This window comes from Macaca nemestrina, chromosome 13, assembly GCF_043159975.1.
Source record: "Macaca nemestrina isolate mMacNem1 chromosome 13, mMacNem.hap1, whole genome shotgun sequence".
In the NCBI taxonomy this organism is placed as follows: Eukaryota; Metazoa; Chordata; class Mammalia; order Primates; family Cercopithecidae; genus Macaca; species Macaca nemestrina.
Genome location: NC_092137.1, coordinates 75,333,479 through 75,357,499, shown reverse-complemented (window position 1 = coordinate 75,357,499; position 24,021 = coordinate 75,333,479). Strand labels below are relative to the sequence as shown.

The window sequence follows — 24,021 nt, the reverse complement described above, 5'->3', positions numbered from 1 at the left end:
GCCATATAGGAAACACTGTATCAGCGTCAGCTATTAACATGTTTATGGTGGTGGTAGTGGTAGTTATTATTACTGTTACTGGAATGCTTCCAAATCATGCCCTGAATTTTCCCAGCTCTTTCCATCCAGCTGTGCCCTTATGATGGTTAATTTTACACGTGACCTTGGCAAGGCTACTTGTTAAACACTAGTCTATATGTTGCTATGAAGGTATTTGTAGATGCGATTAACATTTATGATGAGTTGGCTTTTAGTAAGGCAGCTTACCCTCCAGATGTGAGGGATCCTCATGCAATCAGTTGAAGGCTTTAAGGGCAAATGCTGAGATTTTCCAGAAAGAAAGGAATTCTGCCTCAGGACCACGTCAACTTTTACCTGAGTTCCCAGCCTGCCAGCCTGCCTTGCAAATGTTAAACTTGCCAGCCCCCACAATTGTGTAAGCCAATTTCTTAAAATAAATAAATCTCAATAGATAGGTAAATAGCTACTTAGAGACATAGACATAGATATCTCCTATTGGCTCTGTTTCTGCAGAGAACCCTGACTGATACAGCCTTCCAGTCCCAGTCTCCATCACATCTTGCCCAGATGAAAGTGCAGCCTCTCACCAGGGCCCAGGCTTGCATATCAAATCAAAGCCAGATCATATCCCACCCTGCCTAACTCCTTCAGTGACTTAACTTGGCAATTTGCAGGCCCAGCTCCTGACAGCATGGCCTAGGATCCTAGAGGCTGTGGCCCCCGCCACATCTCAGGGCCCTCACCTCTCAACCCCTCCACTCAAGCCACAGAGGCATTCTGTTGGCTTCTCCAATGTGCCCAGCTCATTTGGACTTTAGGGCCTCTGTGCCTACTCTTGTCTCTGTATCGGGCACCCACCACTGCATGATTCACATCACCGCTTTGACCTTCAGGTCTCTGTTAAACATTACCTTATCAGAGTCCTTTGTGTGGATACCCCTGGTACTCTCTACCACTCCCCTTGTTTGGTTCCTCTATTCACTTAGCACATTTATGATTTTATGTTTATTTGCGGATACATCTGTTTATTATCTGTCTTCCCCACTATACATTAAGCATCTCAAAGGCAGGGACCATGTCATTTCTTTTCACCATTAAACCCTTAGCACCTAGTACAAAATAGAGGGTTCATGAACAATTGGGTGGCTGAACCCATAAGGCCTAGCGGCAGCTATGCAGCCTCGTCTTCCCATGTTCCTCGCCCATAACTGAAGATGCTACCTCAACACAGGGCTGGCCTCAAACCTGAACAGGTGACTTTGCTAACAATATATATGAAGCCTTTATAAAGCCTAAATCTGCATGATTCAGCATCTAAGAACTGTCAAGTTGAGGAAGCCTGGCTTAATTAGCAAAAGTGATAAAATAGAAATTCCATTAAAAAGTGCCCCCAAACAATTGTCCACCACAATACCTATTTAAAAAAAAAAAATTCCCTGTCTTAGCTAACCTCCTGCTCTCATAATCCCCCACTGCTCCCCTCGGACCCTCTCCAATCAAAACCTCCTCTCCCTCATCCAATCTGCATAGACTTTCTGTCTCAATTGCAAAATTAGCTTAGCTTTTCTTCCAGCAATAAAGACTTTTTTTTTGTAAAAGGAGGAGGTTGCATAAAAGATAGTCCAGAAATTATTAGATTCTCTTTGGCTGCCTTGGGGAGGTAGAAAAATCTGTCAACACTCCCACATTAAAATGTTTGTCCTCTCAAATACAATTCACAACAGACTTCAAATTGATTAATGTAGTATCTTTGATGATTTCTTGTGAGATGCATAAATTGCATTGCCCAATTTGTTAATGGAAACTGAAGACTGGCAGCCTATGTGCCTCATGGCCATGACATAATGGTCTATTGTCTATGCTGAGAAACTTTTGGCTAAGAAACAAAAAGTAGGGTGTTTGTCTTTCCCACATATTTCAGTCAACCGAGAGTCTCTGTGGGCTCAGGGTTCAAGACAGGAATAGGCTGTGGAAATACAAGAATGAATCCAACATAAAATGGAATCCAAGACTTGGCCGCATTCCAAGTCACCCATCTAGGTGAATTTCAATCCTGGGCCTGCTTTTTTAAGCTACACAATTTTTCAATAAACTATCTGCCATTATAAAATGCTGCAGATAATTTTTGTGCTTGATGTATTTGTTCATTCTTGAAAAACTGTGGTTTCCCTGCTCTGAGCGACATTTATCCATTCTTCTTCTTAGCTCATCTGAGCAGAAAGAGAAAGAAATGCACAAGGTTGAAATTAGACAAGGACTGATCTGTTTTCCATTCCCATTTCAACCCTGAGTGACTTGAACAAGACAATTACCTTCCCTACAGCTTAATTTTTCCTTTTAAAATGGGGTTAGCAATATCTGTCTTTTACCCGAAGTCCCAGAGGTAATGAGATGAAGTGGAATCCACTCTCCAGAAACACCTTTACAATGAAACTACTGTAGGTAGAAAATATGAAATTTCTACATCTTTTGCAAGCCAATAGCTATTTACATTGTATTGCACTTGATAATAAATTTCCTCAGAAGAAAGGTTCCTGGCCAATTGTTAGTAGTGGCTGTATTAATATTTGTCTTGTGAAGAATACATATTTTCAGGGCACAGCAAAGAGAATGGGCACTTAGCATGAGGGCTATGAGTCTGGATGCTTAGTCCAGACTTAGAGACATGGATGGCTATTAGTCACAGGCTATTGGGACTAAAGTGTTTTGATTATTTTCAGTGCTTTTTCAAACTCCAGAGAGATGAGAGGAAGTGTAAAATACCAACCAACACCCACATTTGTGGTGTAACTTACCTATATCAAGAAATGTTTACTCATATCTGTTGGCACCAATTGAAGCAGTTTCTAAACAATGTCCCACCAAAAATAAGCTTATTTGGAGTGCTTGGCAGAATGATAAAATACAAGTTTCACTTCTGCTGTGTGTATCCAATCCGTCTCCCACAACCTCCACCCCCAGCTCAGTGTTCATTCCAGCTGCTGCAGCGAGAGAAGTTCATCCCAGATCTGTCCCTGCCTACCCACCCAGCAAAAAGCCCTCCACTGCAGCGATGCGATAGTCAGCTAACTCAGCCTCAAGCAGAGCACAACACGATAGAGTTAAGAGGGTTTGAAAGCGGGTGGATTATATCAGCAAAACATGTATCAGTACCCACTGATACTCAGAGCAAATGTCATATATCAAATGCAGTCTTGTCCTTAATAGGGTTGCAATATTCCAAGGGAATTTGCAAAACTCATGCTACAGTGGTTTAAAACAAAATACCCCACATACCGGAAAACTGTACCATGACATGGTAAGAAATGTAGGGGTTGGGAGGTGGGCACTGTGTGGCGTGTAATGAATTCGACCTCATAAAATGCATGCTGCTTTCTTGCTAGGTTACTGAAATGCCGGTCACCTAAATGAATACTGATTGGTCCAGGTGCCGGCTGCAGATTGGCACCACCTGGTGGCAGTTACCTGTCTCACATTTCTGTATCTGGGGCTAGGGGACTTGAAGAACATCCTCAAGAGATTCCAGGAATCTTCAGATGACTGACATCTTGCCAGGCTGGGAAGGCTGACCAGGGAGCATAATACAGATTCAGGAGGTCCCTTTCTGCCTCCCTGCTGCGTGAGGCAGGGTCTCCCTCTCCACCACATCCCGTTCCCCACCCTAAGAACCTTAACTTACCACTAGGCGCTTTGTGGTTGCCACCAGCTCTGGCCTGCCCACTTGACTCCACTCTGGGAAACAGTCACTCTCCTTTATTTTCTCAAAGCCACACTACCATGGAATTTTTGGATGAGGCATATTTTACTAAAGATTTGAAGAGTGGAATCAGGGAATTACAGCCTAGGACAAAATTGTGTTTTCTTGAGTCCGCACTCAGATACCACTGTTCTTGCAATGCACTGAGCAGCCATCCCTGCAGGAAATGTCTTGCTGGCTGTGTCCTTTTGCAAGTCCCTCTTCCAACCATGGGGCTCAGGTGTACCCATGCTCTTTCTCGCCCCTCTTTCTGTCATGCTTAATATGGAATCTTTCTCCCTTTTTCTTGTTACCTGTACTCTTGATATTTTTTTCCCACAGAGATCAATTTAGCATTTTCACTCCCCCCTAAATTAGGATTCTGTCCTATTTTTTCCTATTCCAAAATACAGTAAGGTCCCCAGCCAACCCAAAGACCATCTAACTTGTTCTCTCGCAGCAATTCAAAGCCTGCAGAAGCTTTAGAATTCAAGTTTTGTTTGTTTTCTTAACATATCCACCCAGCTGAAATTTCAGGCAAGACTATCAGCCACTTGCCTCCTCAAATACCATTACTGCCCTCCCTCCTCTCCCTAAGCAGACTGGAGTGAGGAGGAGTGTGGGTGAGGGAGCTCAGCTTCTTCCTGCATGAGTCTGTGTTTCAATACCTCTCGTGAGAGCATTCCCAGACTCTTGAGCCATTCCTGGCAACATACCCTTTTCAGAACATTTTTTTTTTCTTTTGCCTAAGACTGCTGCCCAAGAAAGAATCTGTAATGGGGACATGAGATCCAAGGCAGACCAACAGCATTCACCACTACACTTCATCATGCATGTCATGCTGGGAGGGGCCAGTGGATTTACAACCTGATCTCTTCTGAGAAGCTAACAACCCGGCTGTGAATAACTGAGACCATTCTCTAATCTTCTTCATAAGAAACGTGCAGGTCTGAAGCTATTTTATTTTAAAAAACTAAGTAAAATTCAGGACATTCTAATGGTGCAGCCACTATTAAGGGTTCATTTGTTCAACGATTCAAGTCCTGTGTGATCTGAGTTCAGACCACAGTAATCCAGGTCAGTTTCTATCCCAGAAATAAGAGGAGATTTGTACTGCCATAGATAAAGGATGTATTACAAAGTCATAAAAATTGAGATGGTGCAGAGCTGACACCAGTAAGGAGGGACAGATGAAGGAAACAGAACAAAAACTCAGAAACAGGGCCAAGAATATAGCGAATGGTATGTGGTCCAAGTGCAAATTCAAATCATCAGGAAAAGGATAGAGTATCCAATAAGTGGTCCTGGGAAAAATGTAAACGACGTTGGAGAAAAAAATATTTGGAGTTTCTTCTCATAATACTCACCACAAAATAAATCCTTCATTGGCTGAATAGTTATAATGAAAATAAATAAATAAATAATATCAGTAAATGTTTTTGTGATTTTGGAATGGAGAAGGCCCTTCTAAGTATAATATGATAGACGCCATAAAGAGTTCTTTCCAAATTAGGAAAGACAATGTGAACACCCCAACATACAATTGGGTAAATTATACAAGCAGGCAGTTCACAAAAAAAGAAATGAAAATGATGAAAAAGCATAATTATTGACATGGTTTGGCTGTGTCCCCACCCAAATCTCATCTTGAATTCCCATGTGTTGTGAAAAGGACCCAGTGGGAGGTAATTGAATCATGGGAGCAGGTCTTTCCCATGCTGTTCTTGTGATGGTGAATAAGTCTCACAAGATCTGATTGTTTTAAAAAGAGGAGTTTCCCCGCACAAGTTTTTCTCTTGTCTGCCACCGTGTGAGACGTGCCTTTCACCTGCTGCCGTGATTTTGAGGCCTCCCCAGCCACATGGAACTGTAAGTCTAATAAAACTCTTTCTTTCGAAAATTACCCAGTCTCAGGTATGTCTTTATCTGCAGCATGAAAATGGACTAATACAATTATAAAATTTTAATTTACAATGAGTTAAGAATTAGAGGAGCATGTGTGACCTATCATGTTGGCAAACACTATGATACTTGACAATGCCCAGTGCAGCTGTGCAAATGAAAGGGTAATCTCATAAACTGGTACAGATTGGCACATATTTTCTGGAAACTGACCATATATATCAAACCTTTTAAAAACCCTTTAACTTAGGTCTGGTGACTTTAATCTTGGGAAATAAAAATGGAAGCAACAACACATATTTGAATATGTTAATTAAAGTATCACTTAAATATTAGAATATTGTAAATAACTCAAATGTACCAAATAGAAGAAATAGAAGACTAGCTAAATAACTACAGTACCTCCATGCAATAGAACATTATCACAGCTATTAAAAATTTTGTTATAGAAATATTTATTGACATAAAAAGATGATTGTGACATAGCATTGTTTTTAAGGTAATCTAACAGTATGCTTATGTGTGTACAAATATGAGCGTGTGTAGGAAGATATAGGAAGGTATCAATCCATTTTCTCAGAATTTATTTCTAGGTGACATGATTAGAAAAACCTTGAAGTTTTTTTCAATGCCTGTCTGTATTTTCAAATCGACAATGAGTATATAGTACTTGTAGTGAGAAACCTATCTATTAAAGAATAAATAGGTAAGAAAAGCTCAGGCACTCTCATTCAAGCAGATGCTGGGCCAATTTCTACGGAGGATGCTGTCAGGAGGGCTTCTTGCTGGATGAGGGGGGTAAGTATGGTGAGAATTCTAATGTTTTTTGAAACCCAAGATGATATTTTTCTATGAAGTATTTCCTTGGTGCCGATTTGGTGATGAAAATAGAGGAGCACCACATGGGCTCTGCCTATAAGGAACATTTAATCTAATCAAGCAGATGAAATAGTCATATATAAAAAGTAACCTGGAGAACAACACAATGAAATTCTGACTTGTGCAATTTGAGCAGAGACTGCAGTAAGAATTTGCTTCGTTCCCTGTCTTGTTCATTGGTAGGTGTCAGTGTGGCCTTCCCACTGAGGAGCTGCCCCAGGGGAACTGACTCCACCAGGAGGCAGCGGTGTTTGAGCATGGGGATCCTGTGACACCAGTTCTTCCATGAATTAAATATGTGCGCTTGGGCATCTACCTTGATGGCTCACCCCATCGCGAGACAGGGTGACTCTGGGACATTCCTGCCCAGGACTTGTGTCTGGATGCAGTTGATGGAGGCCTTGTCCTGGCCTGTCTCTGAAGAGCAGAAAGATGGGACATGTACTCGGGTCTCTATAACCCAGGGTAGACATATCCCCTATCCTTTCAACCAGACACCCAGACAGCTTCCTTTGGCCCTTGGCCCCAATTAACGACTGCTCTCTCCCCTCCTTCCCATGGCCAAGTGTATTAAGAATGGAGTCTACACCCACTGCCTCCAGTTCCTCCCTTCCCACTTGACTCACCTGGTCCATCATCACTTTCTCTGATGATGCCACTAAAATTGAATCTGACCTGGGTCTCTGATGTCCAAAAATAGAGATCAAGTTCCCACCCTCACAAAGGCAGACTCTACCTGCCCCTGGAGTCTCTCTCCCCCTGCTCCTACCTCTCCCCTCTAGCCTTTCCCCTGGTGTTGCCCCCACCCCCCAGATGTGAACCTCCTCTCTTCTCATAGCCATCTTGCATCCCCTTGTCTTCTTATGGTTTTTGGACACATGAGGACTCCCAAATCTAATACCAGCCCAAATCCAGATCCAGACATGTAACTGCTGGCCCTCAAGGTCAACATGTCCAAAAGACAATCTACCAACTCCCCCCGACAAGCCTGTTCCTCTTTCCTGGGTCCCCACACTAGTGACAGTCACCTTCACTCCCCAATTCACCCAGGCCAGAAATTCAGGTAAATTCTGCCATCCACAGCCAAGTCCACTAGCTCTTCCTGCAAGCCACAGTGCTTCCTGAATCTCTCCCCTCCTAACGTCCATCCGTCCTGCCACAGCCCTCACTTAGGCCAGCACCACTTCCTGCCGGGTCCGCAGAGCACCCCAAAGGCTCACTGCCTCTGGGCTTTCCCACCTCCGTCCACTTGCTCCACTACTGCCAGAGCACAAGCATCTGACCGTGTTCATTCTCTGTTTAAAACCACTTCATGATTTTCCACCAACTTCAGAATAAATCACAACTCTCCAGGCTATCATAAAAGGCCCTTTGTGATTTGCTTCTGTCTTCCTTTCTAGCCAAGTCTTCTGGCACTTCCTCACACAGCCATGTCCTGTTCAGTTCAAATGGCATCTTAGTGCCCGCCTCATGCCAGGCTCCTTCCCCATGCCTTTGCACTTGCTCCCTCCCCTCCCGATAGTGCCCACCTCGCCTGCCTACCTCCTACTTGTGTATCAGGGCTTAGCCATGCAATTCTCCTCCAGGAAGCTTCCTTGACCAGCTTGGTTGAATATCTCACCAGTGCATTATACACTTACACACATGCACAAAACACTGGACCATTGTATTTAGGTTTATTTTTAATTTTTACATTGTATCTATATTTGAAAAAGGCTCACTCACACCCCTACTCAATGTCTCCACTCCCCTTGAAGAGGTAACCACTGTCAACCACTTCCCATGGCACACTCTTTGGCACTACTCCCCTGCAGACTGTGAGCTCCAGAAGAAGAAAACAATTGGAACTCTCCTCAGTGTCCGCAGCCCCTAGCACAGGACCAGATATAGAATAGGTGCTGAATAAATCTTTGCTGAATTTATCGATTAACCAGTTGCAATTTTTGCCTGCCTCCAAGAGAACTTTCAAAGATCTTTGGAATTTGGCTGTAACATCCAGATGTGAGTCAACCAAGAAATACATGAGTATTGCTTTCTTCTACTGTCAAGAAGCCACATTGACCTGCTATTTTTTTTCCAGGAAGTAAAAAGTCAAGAATCTAGCACCATGCTGTGAGAAGGAGAGAGAACATGAGGGACATTTGAGAAAGAGCAGGAGGAATGAGGCTGCTCAGCTAGTATCAAATGAGAGATGGCCTCAAAAGCCCTCAATGCAAAGGGGGCTCTGGGGAACCACAAGTTCATGGTCACCTTGCGTTTGCAGGACCATCCCAGAAGGTTTGCAGATGCAGGTTTGCTTGTGACGTAGGATTAAGTGTGAAAGCTACGTGACCACAGGTTATTCACTGGGTTTAAGGAGGAACTGCATCAGTCGCAGCTACCAGCATCAGAAGTCTCAATGCCAGTGATTCTCAGCCCCAGCTGCACAGGAGTATCACCTGGGGAGCTTCTAGATCTCTGGAGCCCAAAGCTGCACTGCAGGCCAATTAAATCAGAAGCTCTAGAGTGGGATCTACACATTGGAATTTTTCAAGGCTCCCCAGGCAATTCCAATGTGTAACCAAGACCAAGAGCTCTGTGCTTCCAATTGAACATACACAGGAATTACTGGGTAGTCTTGTTAAAATGCATATTCTGATTTTGTCCCTCGGGGTGGAGCCTGAGAGTCTGAATCTCTAATAAGCTTCCAAGGGTCACTGATGTAGCTCAGCTTTAGAAGTAGTGAGCAGCATGTCACAAGGGGTATTCAAGAAGATTCTGGATGATCATGTGGTATGGATATTGCAAAGAATGGTAATGCATTGGATCGGGGTTGGGATTCTATCAATGCTCTTTGACCTCTTTGTAACAGCTGAAATTTTCTACCCACCCACCCCTGAACAATATCATCCACAGAAAGTCAATATATAAACCCAGCAAAGCAGAGCTATCTCATTAGAATAAAGATGGAGAACCCAGAGCTGTGCCCTCTTGGCCGCCTTCTTCCCCTACCTTAAGGCACCCAGAGTCTCCACCAAGTACACTATGACAACACCTAGTTATTATTTAATAAACCTATCAACCTTGATTTCAAATCCTGAGGATTATTTCAGAAACTGAAACTATTCTTGCTTTCGACAATGATCCCAGCTAGTGGGACATAAGGAAACCTAGATTAGTGAGCACCAAGATATTACGGCATTAAGGACAAGGGAATCTGCAGGATTTGAGGCTACATGGTCTGCATTTGGGAAGCTTATCCTGTAAAATGTGTCAAGCCTCATTCACTGCTTACAGGGATGAACAAAGGCATGAAGTTGTTGCTTGAGCCTTCCTTCTGAAAGTTCCGTTGAGTCCATCAGCAGGATTTAATGATCAAAATCGTTGTGCTGGGTTCTCTCATGTCTATGACAACCCAGCACATATCTCACCAGCTGGAGGCCAGCCAGTCTCTTCTGTTGCTGCCTCTTGCTGTTGCTGTTATGCTCACTTATAGTGTATCCTTAACCCCAGATCTCTTCTCCCAAGGCAGATATTTATTCTGAGAGCTGATAAAATCCTAACTGGCAGAAATCTAGGAAATAGCAGAATGAAAGCCAAAACAAACATGGAGCCAAACAAAATAAGATTGTGCTGGCTCATTGACCAGCTCTCTAAAATAATGATTTTGACAAATATACACATAAAATAGACGTATCTCCAGTTAATTACAAGATATGGTTAAAATATATATATATATATATATATATATATACTTTTCTAAAAAGACATCAAGGTAAAAAAAAAAGTATTGAATTTTATATTTTCTAATAATGGAATTTCATTGATTTGACCTACATTCATTTATAATTTTTGATAAGTTGGACACTGTTTGGATTGACCATTTGTAATTTCTATGTAAATGGGGTTTATCTGAGCAATATTTAGAAGGATGTGTTTAACCTTTTATCTCATCCAAGAATCAAATCTGCCTTTTATTTTTCAGTGGGGATGTGGCACGGGGAGGGTGTAGTTGTCAAGTGCCTCGGGGGAGCAAAAGACTGCGAATCTGGAAACCTAGAATGCCAGCTTCGCTCAATTTTTCTTACATAATTTGTTACTAAATTTATTGTGATAAAATATGTATAACAAAATTTGCCATTTTATAGTGTACAATTCAGTGACATTAAGTAAATTCACGAGGTTGTACAACCATCACTACTATCCATTTCCAGAGCTACTTCTTTATTTCAACCTTTCTGTAACAGCTGAAATGTTCTATCCACCCACCCCTAAACAAAATCATCCCCATCTTTGTCTCAAACAGATTCTGTACCCATTAGACAATGGCTCCCACCTGCTCCCTCCAACTCCCGGTAAACCTCTCATCTACTTTCTGTCTCCATGAGTTTGCCTATGCTGTATAGATCATATAAATGGAACCTGGCAATGCTTTTCCTTTTGTGTCTGGCTTATTCAGTTAGCAGAATGTTTGCAGGCTTCATCCATGTTGTCACACATGTCATCACGTCCTTCTTTTTTAAGGTTGAATGATATTCTATTGCATATAGAAGCCACGTTTTGTTTGTCCATTCATCTATTGGTAGGCATTTGGGTTGCTTCCACCTTTTAGCTGTAGTGAATGGTGTTGTGTGCAGATTCAAATAATGTCTGTGTGAGTCCTGGCTTTCAATTTTTGGTGTCTATACCTAAAAATAGAATTGCTGGATCCTATTTCTATGCTGTATTTAATTATCCCTATAGGAACATGGAAAAACCAATGTTCCTGACTGTAACACCTTTTAGCTGAAATTAAGCCCATATTTTTTTGTTGTTTTCAAATAAATAACAATTACTGTTGCTTCTTTAAAAAGGGAAGGATTTTTAAAAGACTGATATTTATCTTTGCATGTTCATAATGATCTGATCTGTGATTTCACAAAGGGAAAGAGCAGATTGTATTTTGTATTCAGGTATGGTGCGGCCAACAGATCAGGACGTGGTTGCCACTGAAAGACACTTTATTACTCACAGTTCCCAAGCTAAAGGGCCATGGCCCCACACCAAGCCAAGCCACACAGGAAAGCCTTTATTGGGGTTTTCTCAGGGAGGAGCAGGCAAGGCCAGGTAAACAGGTTTAAGATTGGCTGGTTTGAATGACTTCAGCAGCCTCCACGGTGTAGGAGCTGCCCCTAGTTGTCTGATGCCTGCCTTTGGGTGATTAGGGCAGGAAAATAGTGTCCTACCTTGTAAGAGCCCAAGAAAGCAAGCAAGTGGAAGTATGGGCTGTGTTTCGGTTAGTTTGCATATGAAAGGCATCCAAGTGGAAAGTTGTTTGTTTTCTCAAAGAATTAGCTCTGAAAGAGTCAGTCCCTCCCTGAGCTGCAGGGACCCAGATGCCAAAGCCTCAGATACAGAACCAGAAAACACAGTTAATACACACTTTAATAAAGTCATTAAATCACAGACAACAATGGAGTCCCAATAGGCTTGCATACCTAGGGTCTGAAAGAGTTCTCAGTGCTAGCTGTCTATTGGAATAACTTGGGGACAGTTTCTAAAATGTAATTTCCTGCTCCCACCCGCAAGCCAATTGAATAAATACCTTTGGGCACTGATCATTTTAAAAGTTTTCCTGGTGATTTCTTGTGCATTTGGGGTTGAGAACCCTTGGCCTAAGACAATGTTTCTCAAAGTCTGAATCACAAACAGCAACATCAGCATCTTTTGAGAACTTGTTAGAAATGCACATTCTCAGGCCCACCCCAGCCCTGCTGAGTCAGAAACTGTGGATGGGACCCAGCCCTGTGGGATTGTAGAAGCCCTCCAGGTGATTCTGAAGCCCACTCGAGTTCGAGGGCCACTGGTCCAGGGTAAGGAGCATCAGCGAGTTGACCAGAGTGTCCTCCCATCACACTCCGACCCAATCTCGCTCAGTGCCCTGCAGCAATGTCTCGGCAAAGCTCAGCTGACATGTTTTGGTCACAAACGATTAGTCTGCATGAGGCAGGGCTATTCTTTCAGGTAGGAGAAGTCAGTGCAATTTGGAGGTTTTCAGGTTCTCCCTACCCCTGTAGTCTCCAAACATTTTGCTTCCAAGCAATGCCATTACAGCAACCAGGAGGGACTGAGATCAGCTAGGAAACACAATATGTAATCCCTGCCATGGTGGCTGGAGAGCCCTGAGGCTCCCACAGGAGGTAACAATTCAGAGGGCTTTGAAAGCCAGGTGAGACTGGAGCAGCCTGTCTGCACAGAACACACGCACTCACACCCTGCTTGGTGCAATCTGTGATTTGTCACTTAAGCACTCTTCGAGTATCTTCAAATGCAAATTTGATATGCAGAGGGACTGAATAAGTAGCAAAAACTATGAGACTTTACAAAAAAGCAAACAGAGTATCTACAAAGGAGAAATTGAGTGAATAAGTGGGTGTTCCTCATTGGAAGAAAATCATTGCATAAAATAAGCATGAATGGTGAACAGAGAGGAAGAAAAAAATCATTGGGTGACTTTTCTCCATTGACAAGAAGCTGGTTTTCTGACATCACAGACCTGAATTCTAATCTCAACTCCTCCCTTTACCAGCTGTGAATTTGAGAAAATTAATTAAATTCTAAATTTGGTTTCCTCTTCTACAAAATGGGATTGATAGTACCTACCCAATCATTTGCTTAAGGATTAAATAAGATAATGCTAGTAAAATGCTTGGCTTTGTGCTTTTTATCAACACTCAAATTTAACTACCATTTCTGCTATTAATACTATCATTAGCATTGTTATTTGCACAGTGACCTAGAGTAAAGTGCCCCCAAATATTAGCTGTTCTTCCTAGTATTATTATTATTATTATTAGGAATTCTGAGTATCTCCATTGTACTCATATCTAAGAAAAGGGCTGTAACTAACCAGACAACCCAAGGACCCCCAACCCCTGAGAAAAAATACATTTTCCCAAAATTCAAAAACCTAATTTAAGTCTTCTGCTTAAAAGAAGCCTTCCCTTTAACAGAAAAGGATAAATTGTGCTGCCGTAACAAACCTCAACATCTCAGAGGCTTAACACCACAAAGGTTTATTTCTTGCTCATGTCCCAGTCAAATGTGAGTCAGTTGGCATCTGTCTTCCGAGGGGTAATTCAGGGACCCAGGCAGCTTCTATGTGAAGATATATTCTTAAAGCCTAGGCTTAGAAATGGCTTATGCTATGTGGCTTTCACCCACCCACTAATCCTAGTTCTAGGATTAGTCTTATCTCTCTCATTCAAGCTAATTATTCTGATACAGATAAATCCACTTATCACATAGCATGAATTGGGCCTTATCAGCCATCATGGTAGTTCTCAACTGAATGTACTAGTTGGTGTACAACGCTGTACTAAATTGAGCATAAGTGTAGTCTGGCAGGCATGAATTGAGTGGTATAATTACCTCCTTCATTTAGAGACTGTAGTTCTATTAGTGTAGCCTGAGTTTGCATTTTTTGCGGGGGAAGCGAATGATATTGAACTGATCATCAACTGAAATTGCCATGAGTATACAACAGATTCAGTGCCCTGTCATCAATGTTTTCTTTTTTTTTTTTCAATCTGAGCAGGAGTATTCATTATGGAAAAAGTTCACAAGAAAAACATAAATTGAAAAGATTTGTTTTCTGTAGTGTATTCATTAGTATCACCTCTCCACCCTATGCAGGTGACAAGTCTCCCTGGAGTGTGCTTTATAGCCCAAGCTCATTAATGGCAAATGCTGAGAAAGGTAGCTGCCAAGCCTTGACTGCCCCTGCAATAACAATAACAGACAAAAAAAACCTGAAACAATAAGTATCTTATACTGACCTTTCTTGTTTACCTTGCTGTAGGTACCACATCTGCGTAACTGTGCTGATCTACTTCCTCCCCCTGCTGGTGATTGGCTATGCATACACCGTAGTGGGAATCACACTATGGGCCAGTGAGATCCCCGGGGACTCCTCTGACCGCTACCACGAGCAAGTCTCTGCCAAGCGCAAGGTGAGCAGGGGGCAGGCAGAACCAACCCACCCTGGCACAGACAACAGGCTGTCGAGAAGGGACAGTACACTTGTGAGCCCCAGAGGCAGCAAGCACAAGATATCCCTAGGTCTGAGGAACAACAGAGAGGAGAGGAATCTTTCTTCAGTGTCTTTGGAACCCAGATCTGGCTGGACAGGCATGAGCCACCTCGCTTGCTCTTTAAGAGTAATTGCAACCTGTTGATCCATTAAAACACACACACTTAAATAAAAAATCAGCGAAGAGTGATTTGGTCCTCTTTTTATTATTTATTTAAAGTTTGACAAGATAATACATTCACGTGGTTCAAACATCAAAAAGCATTCAAAGGAACAAAATTATAGTGATGAAGAATGGATCAGGTTGCCAGGAGTCAGTGTTTGGGGGGGCTTGGAAGGAGTGGCCTACAAAGCAAGAGCATGAGTGAGTTTCTTTGCAGTGATGGAGCAGCTCTGTATCCTGACTGTGCTTGTGTTTTCATCTATACTTGTGATGAAATTTCATAAATCTATACACCAAAAAAAGAGTGCATGTAAAAACTGGCAAAACCCAAATACAGTCAGTAGTTTGATGAATGATCAGTGTCCTGGTTTTGATAATGTGGGATGGTTATGTAAGATGATATCACTGCAGGAGGCTAGTTGAAGAGTACCTGGAATTGCTTTGCACTACTTTTGCAACTTCTTGAGGGCCTTCAATTAGTTCAAAATGAAATATTTAAAAAAATTTAATTCTTATCACGGGAAGCCTCTCTCCCTTCTAGATCTGCCATCTACCCAGGCCCCAAGCTTGCACACACACACGCACACATGGACACACACAGATATGCATACAATGGTAACCATTGTTATTTGTTTCTTAACCCTTCTAGATATTGGCATTTATAAGCAAGTAAATATATATTATTTTCTCTTCTTTTTTACACAAATAGTAAATACATGCTGTTCTCACTTGTTTCACTCAAAATTGACAAGATCTTTGAAAATCAGTATATAAAGAGCTTTCTCATTCCTTTTTTTATTCTTTGGTACTTCTTTGCATAGTATTCTCTGTTGGTACTTCTCTGCGTAGCATTATATGAATGCTGTAGAGTTCTTTGCTAAAGATGTCTTGGGAAGGGGTTACATCGCCTGGTGTCTTAGTCCATTTGGGCTGCTATAACAAAATGCCTTTGACTGGGAGCTTAAAAACAATAGAAATTGATTTCTCATAGCTCTAGTGGCTGGAAGGCCCAAGATCAAAGCACAGATAGATTTGGTATTTCAGGAGTACCTGTTTCCTGGTTCATGGATGGCACTTTCTATGTCCTCAGATGGTAGAAGGGGAGAGGGGTCTCTCTCAGTCCTATTTTATAATGGCACTAATTTAATTGATGAGGGCTCTGACTTGAAGACCTAATTGGTTCCCAAAGGCCACCTGCTAATGCCATTACCTTAGGGGTTAGGATTTCAACATATAAATTTGAAGCGACACAAACATTCAGATCATAGTATCCAGTATTCACAAAACCTTCTTTTAAATCGCTTTTAAACATCTGGCACTCCCTGACTGCAGCTAGTCAAATCTTTTCCCTTCCCCTTCCCTCCCGCTCAGTCTCCAAACCAAGCAGCTTGCCCTAGCTCACTATGTCTCCCCTTGTCCCACCCCTTCTGCTGTGCCCGCCCACCCAGCCTGCTGCCCCAGGCCTTTCCCTCCTGAACAACCTTTCACGTTTGCTCATTAATTTGTCTCCCTGGGTTCCTCCAGTCATGAAGAATAATGTAACACAGTAGTCCCCAAATGTGAGCATGCATCAGAAGCATCTGAAAGGTTTGTCACACCCAGAATTTGGGTTCCTATCCCCAGAGTTTCTGATTCAGTAAGTCTGAAATAGGGTCCAAGTATTTGCATTTCTAACAAGTTCCCAGGGGATGGTGATGATACTGGTTCTGGGACCACACTTCGAGAACAGCTGACATAACCAAAGTCCTGTAGCACCATGTAGTAAGGATCCTTTCTCCTCCTTGAAGGGGCTTCTTTTAAATACTTCCCACTTTATCCCATACTGTGCACAGTGAGGATATGGGAGGAAAAAGGAAGTAGCCATGAGAGAGGGGGATGTGCTGGTGGTCTCACCTGTCTCACCCTCTTGCCAGGTGGTCAAAATGATGATCGTCGTGGTGTGCACCTTCGCCATCTGCTGGCTGCCCTTCCACATCTTCTTCCTCCTGCCCTACATCAACCCGGATCTCTACCTGAAGAAGTTTATCCAGCAGGTCTACCTGGCCATCATGTGGTTGGCCATGAGCTCCACTATGTACAACCCCATCATCTACTGCTGCCTCAATGACAGGTAAGGACCCCAACCCCATGAGCTCTCCAGGGGCCACAAGACCATCTACCTCATCCTAAATGAGTAAACCCAGCTGTGAGACAAGAGGGACAAGCGGGGACTGCAGTTAACTTGTCATCACACAACTCAGCCTGGCTGATTATCACCATCCAGGAATGGGAGCCCAGAGTGGATTGATTTTCTTTTTTTCTTTTCCAAGGGGAACCAGAAATCCATATTATTGTCCAAACTCTTCTGATTTATAGATACTGGCAACTAGTGGGGGAATTAAAAACTTCTGTGGTTAATGCATTGTAAGGCAGGTCTGCAAGCTGGATCCAGGCTCCAGGCCGTGGCGTGTGAGTTTGTTCACTCTGCTCTGTGGATCCAGTACACAGTGGGCTATGCATGCAGAAAGAATTCCATCCCCGCACAGAGCACATTTGCCTTCTCTGATCTCTCACTGTCCTCTTCCCATTTCATCTTATGATCTGAGCAGCTTTACCCACTTTCTTCCAGCAGTTCCAGCAGGACAAGGTAAGGCAAAAAGGAGTTGTGACCCCAGAGGCCTGATTCCTGCCCTCACTTAGTCAAATGGGTTGGGGAGAGCCATCCTGCAGCAGAAGCCAACGTCAGAGAAGTAACAGAAGGCAGAGCCCTTCAGGAATGGTGGTCAGCGGTAGGGAATTCACCATGGGGTGCAGAGGGCTCCCAAAAGCAGTCTGGGACACACAATGGCTGCAGCACAGTCTGTCATTCAGAGCACCACCAGCCTCCGGGTGGGGAAGGAGGTGGGAGAGGAAGGAGAAGAATAAAATGCTTGTTACCATCTTTATATCCATCAGTCCTCAGCCTGTAAGGTGCCTTCTGTGAATCAGACACTCGGGTACTAGGAATTTGGGGAAAGACCTTCTCTTAACTTGTCCAAAGGGTCTCTGTTAGTCTAACTCACACATTCACCCTTATTTCTAAAAGTTTCATGACCCGCCTGCACTTTTTTTTAGGTTAAATCTAGCAGCATACCTTTAAGTAAAGGTTAATTCTTCCCATTTAACAACCGGAGAAACTGAGGCACACTGAAGGAACATGATGGCGGAGAGTCCTCCTTCAGTCAATGGGCTACTCGAGGGGAAGGACTGAATCTTGATATGTGTTTTTACCACCCAGTAACTAGCACAGCGCTGTGCACATAGTAAACACTTAGTGAATGCGTTTTGTTGATGTAGAATTGACCCAAAGTCTGCTGACCCCATGTGGGGGGAGACAGCATAGTTCAGGGCCACCCCTAGTAAAGACATATTTCACATAAAGATTGTTCCAGTGACGGATTTTTTTCTAGTCTTGGATTTGACCTTGTTGACTGACCCTTAAGCCTTTTTGGCCTCAGCATCTCCAGCTGTGAGTTAATTTTAAAAACAATAACAGAATCATGCTTGGGTATGTCCATGTGTTAACAAGCTGATGCAATGGTAGGCAGCCCTCTGAGCAGGCCATCCCAAAGGGTCACCTCTTCATCTGCTCACTCTCCAGGTTCCGTCTGGGCTTCAAGCATGCCTTCCGGTGCTGCCCCTTCATCAGCGCTGGTGACTATGAGGGGCTGGAAATGAAATCCACCCGCTATCTCCAGACCCAGGGCAGTGTTTACAAAGTCAGCCGCCTGGAGACCACCATCTCCACAGTGGTGGGGGCCCATGAGGAGGAGCCAGAGGATGGCCCCAAGGCCACACCTTCATCCCTGGACCTGACCTCCAACTGCTCTTCACGAAGCGACTCCAAAACCATGACAGAGAGCTTCAGCTTCTCCTCCAATGTGGTCTCCTAGGTCACAGGGCCTTTGGCAGGTGCAGCCCCCACTGCCTTTGTCCTGCCTCCCTTCATGCATGGAAATGCCCTTCATCTGGAACCATTAGAAACACCCTCACATTGGGGCTTGCAAAAAGGGTCAGTATGGCTTAGGGAAAACGTTTCATCCTCAAGTCAAAAAAAATCTCAATTCTTCCCTATCTTTGCCACCTTCATGCTATGTGACTCAAACCAAGTCATTGAACTCTGCTGAGCCTGTAAAATAAAAGTTTGGACCAGCTTTTCCCAAAAGCCCATTCATTCTATGATTCTGGAAGTGACTTTGGCTGCATGTGAGTGCTCATTTCAGGATGAATTCTGCAGCACAGCTGCAGACCCGGAAGACTCATTTTCCTGGAGCCCCGTGTTACTTCAATAAAGTTATTTCACATTAGCCTCCTGCAGCTGGAGGCTCCCATCACCCCAGCCTACACTTGACAGGATGAACAAAAGAAAGCGCCACATAACATCTAAATGAAAAATTTAGCCCTTTCTTCAAAGCATCTGTGAAAAGAAACATATGTATTCCCCTTTTTGGCATCTCAGTATTTCAGTGCATTTACACATCATGAGATTAAGAACCTCGAGCTTCCACATTATGTCCCCAGTGACTGTCCTGAGCAGCCGACGCAAGCAGAATATGTCCACTGATACCTGCTAATGTCTCTTACAGACCAGGAGTTGGTAGACTTGCACTGCATTTAATGTGTGGATGACCCTCTTTTCCTACTTATAAACAAGGAGGCTGAGTTAGATAATCTAAGTGTTCCTTTGAATCTTAACATCATATGGTTCAAGGTTGTATGGGAGTTTTTTTGTTTGTTCTATAAAAAAAAAAAAAGAATAAAAGAATAGAAGCAGTGAGTTTCATAAATAATACCCAGTTCCTGGAGATGTAGCAACTGCTAAGGCCATCTGTAACTATCCATCTCAGACATTCTCCGATTTGTCTTAAAATCCTGAGTACATTCCTTCTCCTGGAAAGTTTTGGCTTTTGACAGAGCAGAGGACTTCATGCCAAAGCCTACATCCATCCGGTTTTAGCAGGTTGAATTTCACAGCTGCAGAACACTGTCAGAGAAGACAAACATGGGCTTCCTGCTTTGACCTTTTGGGTATTTTAGGGTGGGGGCCCTAACCTTGATTCTTAATTTTACACTCGCATCATGCTCATATGTGCGACAAGCGAGAAGGCTGCACTTTGCAGCTGCACTTCTGGGAAGAGAGCATCTTGCATTTTCCCTTCAGACTCTCTGAATGTCTCCTCCCTACCCCATGGCTTTGCCAGCTTCCTGTCTCTACAAGATAGAATGACTCATCAACCCTAAAGGACAGTCAGTCTTCCAAGAGCCATGAACTGAATGCTTTGAATCCTAATTCGGATTTAGAGTTTCCAGAAGATGAGCACGCAGTTTTCTTTTTCTGTCTCCCAGATCTGTGTTTTGTCCAGATTTGGCTGGAAGCAGAAGCTTCGTGTAACATCCATGAATGTCCTCCTGGTAGTTTACATAATGGGTGCACATGTGCCACATCCATACCATTAAGGGGAGAACAATGCACTGTTTACAGCCTTTGCCAGTCCTATTGGCTCTAATTCTACCAGGGTATCCGCAGGCCTGGGGGAAGAAGCAATAGTATAAGCCAGAAAACCTCGAGAACCACATTCTCCAAAGCAGCATAGGAAGTATTAAATAAATTAAGTGAAGCCAGATCATTGCAGATATATAAATGGAAGACAAAATTTAGCAGCAACAAAAGTTAGTGCCCTAAGCATTAGTCATACTTCCAAGAGACCCTTGCTGTGTATGGATTACTCACTTTGGAAGGATGTAAACAGCTAACATGATTATGAGAAGTACCTAAGAAGACGGTGTCAAGAAGCTGGGGACATCCCATCTATGGAAGAGAAGGTTGGAGTTGAGCTCAATGAGGATTAACTGAGCGCCTGCTCTGGACTTTGCCCTGAGCTGGGGACACACAGCCCCTGCAGCTCTTGAGGAGCCCACCTTATTGGCCATCACTAACTAACTCACCAGTCCTAGTGAGTCCAAGGTGCCCAGCAGTCGTGGAGGCATCTGAGAGGACAGATTCTCCACAGTGTTCTAAAAACCCACGCTCAACATGGGCAGTCAAGCCAAAGACTGGGATCTTTGGAGAGCCTCTGGAATGAGAGTTCTCTGGGGTACTTACAAAGGGAGCTGTCAGTCATTCCAGGGGACCTAAAGGAATAAGGTTGAACAGCATCATCTCTGTGCATAGTAAAAGGGAATGTTGCATGGTCCTGGGCAGTTTCCAATATGGCAAAGCATCTGCTTGGAGAGTGCCAGCAAGCCTTCCTCTGACCCAGTCTCCAATGTCCACTAACACAAAAATGTCATCATCTCCCACATGTGAGAAGCACCGTGATTTGTACTGTGCATGGGTCACATTCTTATTCTAGAAATGCGTCACCCTGTGTTTATCTAAGTGTGTTTCCTTGGTGTAATGTCCAGTAGTAATAGAATATGAAATATCAAGGAACCATCTTTGTTATGTGACTTTCAAAATGTGAGATCTCGTTGCTGACACTGATATTTGTATTGTGCCGATCTCTTCCTCCTCCTCCTCCTCCTCCTCCTCCTCCTCCTCATGCTTTCTCAGGGAGGAGCCCTGATGTATGTCCTGAACTCACAGTTCCTAGACCACACTAATTGAGGAGGGGAGTGGGGAGCCTTTATGAGAGGAGCTAGAGAACAAGAGTCCTTCCCCTCCCTATGCCCCAGGAGAATACTAAGAGATAAGGACAGAGTGGAATCCTGGGGAAAGGGGACTCAGGAGCTGACCTCACTGGCCTAATTTGTGGGGAGAAGAGTATAAGTGGAGAGGGGCCATTCCTGAGGTTTCCACATTTTCAAGCCTGGGCTCCTGGAAAGAATATCTACACAGAAATAAAGTATGTGTTTCACTCTCTCACGCCTCTGTCTCTTCTCTAGGGGTCCTAAACATCCTATAGGACACTAAATGGGATGGTACTAGGAACCCTAATAACTTGCGTAGCTAGAAGGATGGAATCAATGTTCAGCAAACTCTTACCTCTGTGATGAAATGGGTTGGGAAGACGTGGGAACTGTTCTCAGGTTGAGATCTGGGAAGGGAGGTGGGATTATGTGAAATGACAGTGATGTTGCCTATGAAGAGAGCCGTGTCAGGATGCAGACACGACAATCGAGTTATAAGCACAAGAGTTTTCATAGGACAGGAGGTTGGGGGAAATAACATCTGAGAAAGACAACGGGGAAAGAAAGCAGAAGTACTCGGAGACAGCCTTCAGACCACCATGCCAATCTGACACCTGGGAAAAAAGGGGTGGTTAGGAAGAGCCTTAGACTGTAGTGCAGCTTCCAGCCCAACATGTGCAAAGATTGCCCAGAGAGACACTGCATGTTAGCAGAAATGGCTAAGCCTGATGCCCTGCCGTGCTCAGCCACGGGCTGGGGCTCTCTGGGGAAAGTGCTCTGTGTTTGAACACCATGGTGGATGCCGAAGCCCTGCAGCTGGAGGCTGTCAGCCAACTGCCCTGCCATTCTTCCTCAAAGAGGGATCTGAGCCATGTACCTCCACAACTGCCACCCAAGCTTTGATCCAGCCCCCTGTGTTTGAAAACACATGTCAGGAAACCTGTGGCAGGCTTTGAAACATCAGTGATAATCCCTGTGAGCCCTGGCAATCTGCCTCGTACACCTTGGATTGCCTGTCCCCTGGGCCACCTCACCCCCAGCAGCTCCATCAAAAGAACAATAAGCAGCTGGTAACAGACTTGTAGTGGCAACAACTGCAAAGGCACTGAAAGAGGGAGTTTTGAGAACATAGACTATCCAACACAGTATCAGAAACAAGTAATACAGATGTTTTATTTAAATCGAGGCATCTTCAATGGGAGTAGGTGGATAAGCTTTAAGGAATCTGCAAGTCCCCTCCAAGTTCCCCACAAATCATATGTAAAACATTGTGTGTGTTTAATAAGAGGTGCAATTAAAGCTGAATCTTCTCAAAAGAAATCATTCACCCTCTGTTCCCCAGGAGGAGGAGACAATTTAAATTGTTTATAAAAGAGTGGCAAGAACTGGAGACTTTCAGAGCGGCGAGAGGCAGATGAGCCCTGGGAGAACCAGAATGGTTGCTGGGAAGCTAGAAACAGCTTTGGAATAAAATCATAGCTCACCTCAGATACTCAGATGAGTTAAAGCTGTAGAATGTCATTTAAAATATTTGTGGCAGTAAAGACTCCAAATTCATAACGAAGGGGTATGCTCACTCTTCCCTTGTTAGCTGAGGGAAGACTGCGAATTGAAGAAATTACAAATCAAGAAATAACTCAGGATGCGGAGTGCAGACATTCTCGTGCAGAGTCAGTCGTTTTCACTTATTCCTAGGCATGTGTGGCCTGCCTGCACAATGAAAGTGCTCAGCCTTGGGCACCACACCTGGCTTTAGTAATACTCTGATGGAGCTCCTGAGCTCAGAATCCAAGAGCAGTCTTTCAGTCACGGCTCCTAGCACAGTGCGTATGGTGGGGACACACCAGGAATGTTCTCCTTCATCTTCAAAGGTGAAAGGAGCATCTGATTGTAGAAATTGTTTCCCTGAACCCCACAGGCAATGCTCAGAGACACTGTTCTTTATTTCTACCCAGTTCAGGAAAACAGAGGAAGAGGACAGAGGCCATGGAGTCTCATATCTCACAAGCACCAAATTCAGCATCAAGGAGTTGCATACTTTGGTCCTGGCTTCTCTCTCAAGCAGGGCAGCTTGCAAAGGGAAAAGACTGATAATTAGAAACAAATGACTAAACAACATCAGCAATGACATGAACCCTAAGGGCCAGCTGCCCTGTCACAGTCACTATCTGATGGCATGTTGGCTGTACATATTCTAGTAGCTGCAGAGATTATCATACAGATTCAAAACTAGGCTTCCTACATTTTGTGTATCTCTCTCTCTCTCTCTCTCTCTCTCTCTCTCTCTCTCTCTTCCACCTTCCTTCCTTTCTTCTTTTTACTTCCAGTTTCTGTTCGTTTTCTACTCTTTCATCCAACACTGCTCCCATCCCTGGAAGCCCTCTCCTCCCAACGCTCTCTCTGCTGAAATCTCTAGGTTTTATCTCACTACTCTAGATGCTTTACTGGTGCACTAATTAATAGAAGACTTGGTATGTGTTATATTATAGACTGCAGCTTTGTGTCCCCCCACCCCACAAATTCAAATGCTGAAACCATCACCCAATGCGACGAGTCGAGGACTTTGGGAGGTAATTAGGTCATGAGGGAGGTGCCCTTGTGATGGGATTAGCCCTTTATAAG

General features: G+C 43.7%; 1 protein-coding gene across 2 annotated transcripts in view; it reads left to right on the top strand.

Annotated features, from left to right (window-relative positions):
* The window catches only part of LOC105465321 (tachykinin receptor 1), a 152,798-nt gene extending 131,164 nt beyond the window's left edge, over positions 1-21,634 (top strand). For both annotated transcript variants that reach the window (XM_011713730.2, XM_011713729.3), the window contains exons 4-6: positions 14,358-14,508; positions 16,665-16,861; positions 18,371-21,634. In XM_011713730.2, coding sequence (XP_011712032.1) covers positions 14,358-14,508; positions 16,665-16,861; positions 18,371-18,662 — 640 coding nt within the window. In that variant the 3' untranslated portion in view covers positions 18,663-21,634. The remainder of the gene's footprint in view (positions 1-14,357; positions 14,509-16,664; positions 16,862-18,370) is intronic.
* Positions 21,635-24,021: the final 2,387 nt, after the last annotated feature.